At 26.0% G+C, this 10868-nt stretch overlaps 1 protein-coding gene across 2 annotated transcripts in view; it reads right to left on the bottom strand.

Annotated features, from left to right (window-relative positions):
* Nucleotides 1–10868, bottom strand: part of LOC126899667 (synaptotagmin-7) — a 91488-nt gene that overhangs the window by 26346 nt on the left and 54274 nt on the right. For both annotated transcript variants that reach the window (XM_050674751.1, XM_050674750.1), the window contains exon 3: nucleotides 9413–9544. In XM_050674751.1, coding sequence (XP_050530708.1) covers nucleotides 9413–9544 — 132 coding nt within the window. The remainder of the gene's footprint in view (nucleotides 1–9412; nucleotides 9545–10868) is intronic.

Raw genomic sequence — 10868 nt, forward strand, 5'->3', positions numbered from 1 at the left:
GAAATCCTCAATTTAAAATCAAATTAATCTTTAGTTGAAACAAGATTAAAACGGGAACAAAGTTTTGTGTTTAAATCATTTATTTATAACCAAATTCGACCAAATTGGTCAATGAATTTTAGAATTTTGTCAACAATAATTAAAAACAAATGTCCTTAAGAAATGTATACATTTTTCTATTACTAAGTTAATTTTGTCATTTTTATAAGATTCAAAAATACATTCTAACTAGGGAAACGTTTTTAAATTACTAGAAATCTATTTTCCAAGACTATAATTAGTCAAAATATTTATTATTATTTAAATACAAAGAAAGACGATAACAAATAATAACTAACACAGACGGGCATTTCCTTTTATTTATTGATATTTGCTCATATTTTTGTTTTAAACTTCTTTTACACATTTTAAACTTCTTTCGTAATTTTAGTTGATAGAGTGTCCTTAAGATAATGAGGAGGATACATTATTTCGTCAAACATTTTAACTGGAATAATTTTTATAGAAACATGTTTACAATTTTTGAACAAAACCTTTAAGCACGTTTAATATATAAATTGATTAATATTAACAGTTACTCAAACCGAACAAAAGAAAAAACTTTCCCCGTCGCAATTACGTATATTATTTTAGTATGCACGTATTTTGAGAACTTTCAAAGTTATAATTGTAAGCCTTAAACTGCCAAGTCAGTAACAATTTATAAAAGATGTTGTTGAAATTTGAAAGATACACAAAATCAAAACCTTCATAATCATTCACAAACATGTCGAGAAAATATAGTTGCAGTATTATAATATTCGGTTATTTTATTTCCAATTTGTTTGCCCATTAACTATCGTATTAAACTTAATAAATACATATTACATATAGAAAATGTTTACAGAATTTCACAACAAAACAATTAATTTTAAATGGTTACAATTGAAATAACTTTCTCTAAGTGCACAAAATGTATCGAAAATTGATACTTTCATCAAATAAAACTTCATTTTACACTTAAAATATTTTTACACTTTATTGTTTAAAACTATAATGTAGTTTATGAGGATCAGTAAAGAAAAATATTCCATTGTACCTATCTCCAAAATTAATATCTCTTAAACTGTTTGATAAATTAATTTTACCTCTTGCGTTAACGCCAAATAAAGAAGTTAATTGTATTATTTTTTTTTAAATGTCTGAAGTAATCCATTTATTAACAATAATTTAAAATAACTTTTCTTTTAGATTTTTCTTTAGTTAAGAAAAAATAAAAAATAAATAGACCATTTTTTTAATTGTCATAAACTTACTTTTACATAACAATTATATACAAAGTTTTTCAAATTGTTAGTAGTATAATCAACTAAGTATATTATACACTGTATATTTATTTCACATCAAGAAAATTGTGTTTGTGAAAACTATGATATTGTAAGGAATATATCGTAATATGTATACAATTGACAAAATAATTTTTTAGTGGAATTTATTAAAAAGCTTAGAATAACTTCAATTAATATTTAGAAGATACTTTTAAGAAGAGCATTTATCGTTAAACTTATCATTATAAGTGAAAATGCAAATTAAATCCAATAATAGAACACATATGTTTTATATATAAAATTAATATAAAAAAATAGGAGACTTTTTTACAAACCATGCTGTGATAGAATTCAAGAATGAGAAAAACCATACTCGAAACTTTTTTATTAATATCATTATTTAAATGTAAATACATGATGTGTTCTTTTTTAATATTGGATATAATATAAATGTATATTTTACAGAAATTCGCAACTGTATATACGTTATATTACTGGTAGTATCGTTTGTCAATATTAATAACGATTTTCTATCTATAAATGAAAAAGTTCTATAGAATTATAATTTATAAGTTATATAAATACATATAATTATAAGACAATCAACTCGCCATATCATTATTTTCTTGTCTGTTGAGTTATTACAATGAAATCGTTAAATATCTAGTTTAATAATATAGTTTGACGCAATTTAATTTTCATTGAACAGTATGCGGTTATTAATGAAATATAATATCAAAATCTAAATCAAATATTACTCGTATAACTTATATGAAATATTCGAAGGTATATCTTGTATATACATGTGTGTGTGTGTGTAATTCACCTAGTAAATATACTAAGAGAATTACGTCGAAACAAAGGAAAATTCAAGATTTGATTTCTTCTAAATTTCTGTCGTATCTTTGTTGTTTTTTACCAAACGGTAAACGAATTATTCCTGAAACAGGATCTTGCATTCTCAGTATTCTAAAAATACATTTATTTTATTTTCATCTTCATATCTGAAAGCTTTAAGTGTGTTTAGTTTATCGTATTCTGTACACTTATCCTTTTTAACCTGTCCCATATAATTACACTCTTAAACTTAAGCAGTAGGTTATAAAATCGAGAGATATTTGCCACCCACCACTCCTTTTGAATAAGTTTTACATTATGGAAATCCTCTGATTATACAGTAATGTTGTTTATTATTAAGTCACGTACATTATTATTAATTTATAAATCGCCTCTACTAACTCATACTCGCAGCCAATAACATGTAAATTTCGACGAAACACTTTATTTCTATTCAGCAAACACAACGGTTAAACTAATACAAAAAAACCCACACACACGTGACATTATATTTTCGTTTTTAAGCTAATGAAATATTCAACTAACAAAAATATATGTTTAGAATTATTAAGGTTTTTGTTTCATTTAAATTCCTTTAAAAAAGTTTAACTAACCATGTGATATCAATTATATACCAAAATATAATATAAACATATTATATTAATATATAAATGTGTAAAAATAACTTGGAAATAGAACATTTTTGTTTTATGCTATTTGTTCAAATTCACTTTAAATTAAACTATAGCTACAGCCTTAAAATTGATATCCCAAGCCAGATTATAATTTTGAAGTATTAATATTCTCATAATATAAAAATATAATTATACTGAAATAATATAATTTTAATAATGTTATAAATTTATCAAAATGGTCGAATAATTATATTGAGATTATAATGTTTTAATAGTAGGAAAATATAAGGTATGAAATATTTTAAAATTAATTAATACAAAATATTTCCTGAAAATCGTATGCAAAATATTGTAAATTTCAACAACACGTGTTTAACTTTAAAATGTTTATATTATACTTTTAAGGAATATTTTTACAAGGTAATTTTAGTCGATTTTATTTGTATTATCAAATTTATTTTTGATTGTTACATGTTAGAAATATATCTACAAGAATATTTTATACATATTCCTTTTTTTAATTACATTAAACATTGATACATGTTGTATTAATTAATGTTGAAACATTCACTTACAGAAGCATATTAACGGGAACATTGTAAATGTGCAACCCAACCGAACCACTTTTAATATAAAATCATGGAAGCATAATGGCAAATCTCCCTTCTATTCTACATTCTGAGAGTTATAAGGACTAAAAACAAATTCTTAAATACACCGCTAAACTTTTAATCATTTTCTTTAATGAATTGACTTAAGTATAAGAATTTTTTTTAACTTCATAACAATTCATAAAAACCTAATATATTGTTACTATAATATTTCTAGATGTTTCGAAAATATTGTGGTAACGCTACCAGAATATTATTATCATATATTGACTGTAATGTTTAAGAAATATTTAAAATTATTATAATATATTCTGAAAACATAGGAATCGTATTTAAACAATTTTTTGGTGACGTTTCTACTGTGCAATTCCGTCTATATTTTCCACTGTTGATATCAGTAAACCGATAGGACACTACGGTGATTAGAGTACACGGAAGGCAATAAAACCGTAAAACTTTATAACGTGATGAGTCGCTCACTCGATGATTGCGCCCACAACGCAATTTCGGCCAAAAGAAATAATCGAGTTCATTGCGCCTAATACGAACGATCAAATGAGCGCGTATGAATCGTTCATATACTGCCACACGTCGTATGGACCGGTCCGACAACAGCGCCGCCGTATCGTTACGACGGTGATGGCGGCCATTTTGATGGATAATAAGTCAAAGGTAGCGGCGTTAAGTGTTAGCGCGGAATTCCGGTCCACTCGACGGCTGCAGAAACAATGATAAGACTATTGTCAGTTGTCAGCGGCATACCTGTCGTGACAAACACATACGTGCACAATATGAAACACCACTCGTGCCAATGACTGCATTTCACGTTCATAAAAAAACACGTCATCCTGTTTAGGTATGTGTACCTAACAGCTACAATAATCTAGAACCATGCGAGAACTAAATGGAAATATGTCCACAATTTTTTCATTTAGAATTCTACATTCTCATAACATTTTGAGAATTTTTATCTGGAAAGAATCATGCAATCCGAGTATTTTTAATTAACTTTGGTATTTCGAAAAAAATTTTTAGAATGAAAAACAATATATTATTTAGATTAAACTAAAAAAAATTTTTTGTTTCTACCTTAAATAGTCTATTTACATGCATTTAACCAATTAAATTAATAATAAATTAAGCTTCAATTAAATAAACTGGACATACTGTTATTTTGCTATCAAATAATATTGAAGACTATAAAATTTTAATAATCAAAACATTAATTTTTTTAATATCTTTATTTAATTATTTCGAGGGCATGTTTGATTAATTGCACAGTTAATAAAAAATAATAAATTTCAAATAAAACAAACACAGAGAAATAGATTTATTGTGCGTCTTTGATAAAAATCATTATATTGTAGTATGATAATTATAATTTAATTATTAAAACTTATAAGTCTTAATATCACAAAATATTTGTTATTAACTAAGTATAAAAAACTCGAGGATTATTCTTGTTACTGTAGAAGCTTAGTTAATACCTCGATAATTAAAAAAAAGTTAATTGGATAATGATATTATACCTCTAGAACTACTTTTAACGTATATAATTGTGTTGAAATTACAGAATGGGCCTTATTATTCCTCTAACGGTTGGTTTTTAACGAACAGGCTTCTACGAATTAAACTAAAAGCTGATGAGGTGGTGGTTGAAGAATATACTTTTTTTATAGTTACTTTCAGCATTTTTCATTTTAATGTGTTTCCTTATAGAGACTAATGCAATAGTCGGCGACACTGCTTCGTTAAATATATGAAATTGTTACCATCATAAAACGTTAGCATAAAAAAGTCCCGATTCTCTAATCCATCATAAAAACCAACAACTATCCATCATAAAAAAAAGTAGGGTAAAATAAAAAAAAAAAAGGTTTGTACGCCATAAGTGTGATTAGTCATGCCAAAACAGTACTATAAAATATATTAACGCAGCATTTTCAAGAAACGCTGGAGATACTCCGTTTGGTAAATCTAATTTCCTCTAAAGTCACCCGTCGTTTCTACAGAAACGGAATAAAAATTCAGTTTTACTGTACTCATTACATATTAAAATACACCATAAGAGTGATGTGGATTTTCGATGTTCAATAAAGGACCATCCATTAATCTACAGATAATGTTTGACGTTTTAGAAAATTAAGAAACCATTATATTATCATGAAATGTTAATATTTTTGTTATGTTTAATCGAAATCCCTCCAAATGATAGGTTAGTTATAATAAAACAAACATTACCTGCCATACCGCGTTTTGGATGAACTTTAGAGGAGACGAAACGTGTACATTAACGTAATTATACCGAAAACTAACGAAACGGAAACGCCAAACTGGAGATTATCTTTTGTGGTGAAGTGTACGTATGTGTTTACATTAGCCTATAAGCGCGTTGGCCAATTAACATTATCTAACATGTTACACTAGTGCGTAGGTAGCTGTTAAGAGAACATGACCCTAAATGTTTCTCGAGCCCACTGGCTGCTTTGTATCTGTTTGAGGTTCGACTATATCAAAAGATTTCATTAAACGCGAGTCCGATTTTTAAATGTAATCAACTAAATGGTGTATTTAAATGATGTTTTATGGCGTTCCGAATTATTCTTTCGCGAAATCAAACTATATTGGAACTTGTTGTTTATCTCTAAGGCCATTTGTTTGACAACGCTTTGAAAAAATTGTTCTGGTAGTAAACATTGCTTAGATAGAACTTCTACAGAAAAATAAAATGCAATTGATTATAAATTGTTCGCGGTTGATTACACCACCGAAGGATTGCATAACGTTTTCTCGTAGAATATTTATTGGCAAACGACGCGTTAAATTGTTTTCCCTCTCATTTATAATGTTAATAACTCCTGTCCTCACACCCCACAGTGCAATGGAATAAAAACGATTTATTATCGCTTGCCCGAAAAACCTGAATAGTTTTGAATTTGTGTGTTCACAAGTATCAACTGCTGTACAACTTAAGAGCTCGAAGCGATTAACAAAATGTTCACTAGAATCTCGTACACCGAATTAAAATTACGTTAATTACATAGTCGTTTACATTTAGATTTTAGTTTGCACTAAAAAATATTGTAATGAAATAAGTTTTGTATATGTATTTGTATGATGAGGTAATTACGCGTGTAATCTACAGACCTTTTATTTCATTTTCTATTATACCGAAGAATTCATTTATGTTTTATTTTTTTTCTTAAAATTATTATATATATTAAATAGAAACTTGAATTTTACGCGATCAATACACTTTATAAGTAGAGAATAAAATCATAATATTTTTTAATTAAAAAGAACTATTTAAAAGCTGCAAAAATATTATTATTTAATTGTGACACCGATGACATCGGACTTAAAGGATACAATTTTTTATTGAAAAAGTTGTTATTTCGCTCCTTCGAATAAATGTGATTAAGAAAATAGTCTCATAAAATTCATTTTTTAAATTTTAAACTTCTAAATTAGGCTAGGAAAAAATGTCTTCTAATTGAATTTTATTATAAAATCATCATTCAAGTCAAATTTTGCAGCAGGGACGTATTTGACACTTCATTTCAAGAGGGGCGATATTAAGGTAAGTCAACCACCTCTCACTAAAAAAAATGTAGACATTAAAATAAAATAATTCCGGGGTATTACCCCTATCGCCCCTCTTCAAATACGCCACTGTTTTGAAGTTATTATAAAGTATCATGTTTATATATATTATCAAATCGACCCATCAAATTGCAGAACAATGCAAAACAGTGTTGTAGAACATCTCACAAGGCCATAACATTCACTTAAATAAATACATATATACTTCAAGGAAAATATTCATAAAAGTAAAACACTTGATATAAATCTTTTTTTTTTAGAAAAATTGTATTTTTCTTTCCATTTGTATACACCGAGTGGAACAGATATAACTGACAACTATAATAATTTTTGATATATTAACATTTTGCTTTTTTTTTTTTTTTAATTTATACATTCTTAGACTTTGTTAAAATAATATTTTTTATTATTACTTTTAAATAACAAAAACTTTTTTCAATAACATTACTTTTTATCTAAAAAAAAAAATAAACAATTAAATAAGATTACAGTCATGTCATTTTCAAATTAAATATCAGCAGAGTAACGTTGTAAACATTCACAGGGTAAATTAAATAAGGTACTGATTATTCTAACAATTTCATTTACACCATAAAAACAATTTATTGCGGTGCTAACCAAATTTTCGGTAAAAAATATTACATTTTGTTAGTTTATAAATAACAAGCATTGTAACCATTAAAATGTGGCAATCTTTTTTATACTTCAATACCGCGAAAATACACTCAGATTTTATTTCATTTCAATCGGTGGTATCAGAAAATGACGTGAAAGATTCATTTTTTGAAACTATTATTTCTATAAAAAAAAAATCCGAGATACGTTTTCAACTCCAAAAGGACAATAAAAATGCTAACAGCAGAATGATTAAGTTGCATAAAGAGTAAACTCAATTTTTTCTGTCCTTTAAAAATGTGATTTAAAATGACGTCTTCGTTGGAAAATTTTAGTCAACCAAAATCATCGACATTAAAAAGAATCTAATATTCGATTAAACATTGACATTTATTGGCAGTATGTTAATAGTTTCAACAGCTGTACTTTATAAAAAAAATCAAGTCATTTTTCAATGTTCACATATTAAACTTCATTTAGAGTAACTCTAAATTAGCTTTTTTGATAAAAACTTTTAGGGATAATTAAAATGACACGATAAGAACTTTCAAATGTATTATCCTGCACCTATTAATATATTGAAATATTAATTGGTCTAGTTAAGGCTTTTAAGACTAGTTAATATTATTGTAAGAATATATATTATTTAAGGTGCAATACATTATCTCCAAACTCAATATATGTATCATATGAACTTACAAAATAGTAAAAACAGATTGTTGCCCGAGATTAAAAAGGTTCTAAATAAATAATTTTTCAGTACATCTTTCTTTTAATAATATAACTATGATACAATTATATGAATTTTTAAATTGTTTATTTAAGTTATCTTGTTGTGTAATAAAGGAACAACTTTGTTTAGGGCTTAAAAGATGCGTAATTAATTTTTAATGTATTTATCCAAAAGAAAATTTGCATTAAAATTTTTTTGTTCTGAGATTACGAGATCTGGTTTTATTTAAAATCTATGTGTTGAAAAATTGTGACATTAATTTTCTTTATTACAAACATTTTTGTTTGCTAATAGTTGTTAATACGTCATTTTGGTGGTATAAAATAAAAATCATTACTTAACTAATAGCTGTTATTTTATCTGTTTTAAGTGTTGAGTAAAATTTTCAATTACTGATTTTACTAATATTACAGCCAAATGCCGTTAATGGGAAATTATAAAGATCGTGTTGTTTTTAAGTAGCACAACATTAAAAAATTACATAACATTTTTCTGTTCGCCCTTTAAAGAATCGATACAATTTTTTTAAAAAAGTACAGAGTCGTTATATGGACACTGTGTTTCTCCAAGCTAACAAATTATTATATGAAATCAGATATTTTCTTTTTGTAGTCTTATACGCCATAAACGCATTACTTTAGTATTGTATTTCTAGGGAAAAAGGAAACTACATTTAATTGGAATTTTGAATTTTAAAAGAGATGATTAAGTAAGAGCGATACAACAATATGTATTTATTTACATAATAAAGAGAAAAATAAAATATTATAAATAATTTGATATGGTATGTAAAGTTTTAATATTATTGATACATATTGAGACTTGTAAACATAACTTATTTTTGTTAATTATTGCATTCCATTCTTATTATCAGTAACTTTAAATTGTGTGGTTATTTACTATTTTCTTAAAAAACCTGTTCATAATTATGTGATAAGTTTTCTAATCTTGATAATTTTAAATCAATACAACAGTGCTAATGTCTGAGGAAAATTTTATACTAAATTTAATATTTTTGCATTGTTCGTTTTATTATATATGATAATAAATTTAATAACTTTTAGTACTTACTGCTATTATACGCAAAATCAATGTGTTTTGCTGGTAATCATACTCCAAACCAAAATTGATTTGTCCAACTTTTTCAGATGGCACTGCCGGTGGTCCTTTACTTAGTTCGGTCATGGACGAACAACGATCGTTCTGAAATTATACAATTTAATTATTACAAATATTTCGCGAACAAAGTTGCTATACACTGACGTTAGAAGTTTTTAGCAACGGATTTTTATCAATATATTGATTTTGGTGTCTATTAGAGACAAACATGCGACATGCGATAGCTATAAAAGCTAATTCGAACGATAATCTCAAATAAATTAGAATTCGTTGTACTTTCATTAGTATTGTAATTTTGTTGTATGGATAAACCTATTAATTGAGAACGTGAGAAAAATCAACGATCTACAGTTAATTCACATCATGAAATCGATCAGATTTAAAGCGATTTACAAACTGTGTAACTGAAATGGTTCGTTTAGAAAATTAAAAAAATCAGGATTATCATTTAAATTTATGTTAAGCTACTTTACGTTCAATGTATAAAAATGTATATTTTTATAAAACGGGTCAAGTGCGTATTTAGTATGCACAATATTGTGTTTTACAAATGTTACCAGAACAATCTTATAGCTTTCGTTCATTCATCAAACTTATTTGTGTTAGCCATTTTATTTATTTTCAATCAAGCCATGGAAAATTATGAACCATGTATAAATTTACGTGTTTAACAAATAATCTTTGTTATTTTATGTTCAACATTTTCAAACATTCCCCTCTCAATATTTTTTTATTTTTAATTGAAACGACAAATTAATGATTACGTTCTAGATTTAAATATAATTTAGCTTATTGGTAGTATAAAAGTAAAGTAGAATGGTCGCCCTTATAGCAATTCTTTTCAGCAAATATTTTATGACTGAAAATTAAAAACAAATAATTGATTAGCTTTCCCTGTTTAATTTAATTTTAATGCACCCAACAATAGCCGTTATATAAATAGTATACTTGAAAAAAATCGTGAAGATACTTCACATTCAGATAATGAAGAGATGAAGTGTTAAATAAAAAAAATTTTTTTCTTTTTTGGACGTCATTATTCGCTTAGTAATGTAATACTCTTCAAATGTTACATCAGTTTGTAAATTATATGACTTTAGTTCAAGTACAAGTTTGAAATTGCAAAAACAATAATTTGAGTCTAAAAAGCTTAATTTTATGTATTAAAAATATGTTTTCTACAGCTATTAAGAATTTTGTTACGATAGTTGAACGAACTCAATAAAAAAGGCAAATAATTTTTAATGACAATGATGTTTTATCGTCAATAAAAATTGTTTTATTCTTTCATTTACAATAAAAATAGTTTATGTTGAGAAAATAGTTTCTAAACAATTTTTTAGCTTCGATGCAAAGCGGAGAAGGTATTAATTTTACTATGATGTGTTTTTTTTTTTTTTTTTTTTTT

The sequence above is a fragment of the Daktulosphaira vitifoliae genome, unplaced genomic scaffold, assembly GCF_025091365.1.
Source record: "Daktulosphaira vitifoliae isolate Bord-2020 unplaced genomic scaffold, ASM2509136v1 Scaffold_2, whole genome shotgun sequence".
NCBI classification, from domain to species: domain Eukaryota; kingdom Metazoa; phylum Arthropoda; class Insecta; order Hemiptera; family Phylloxeridae; genus Daktulosphaira; species Daktulosphaira vitifoliae.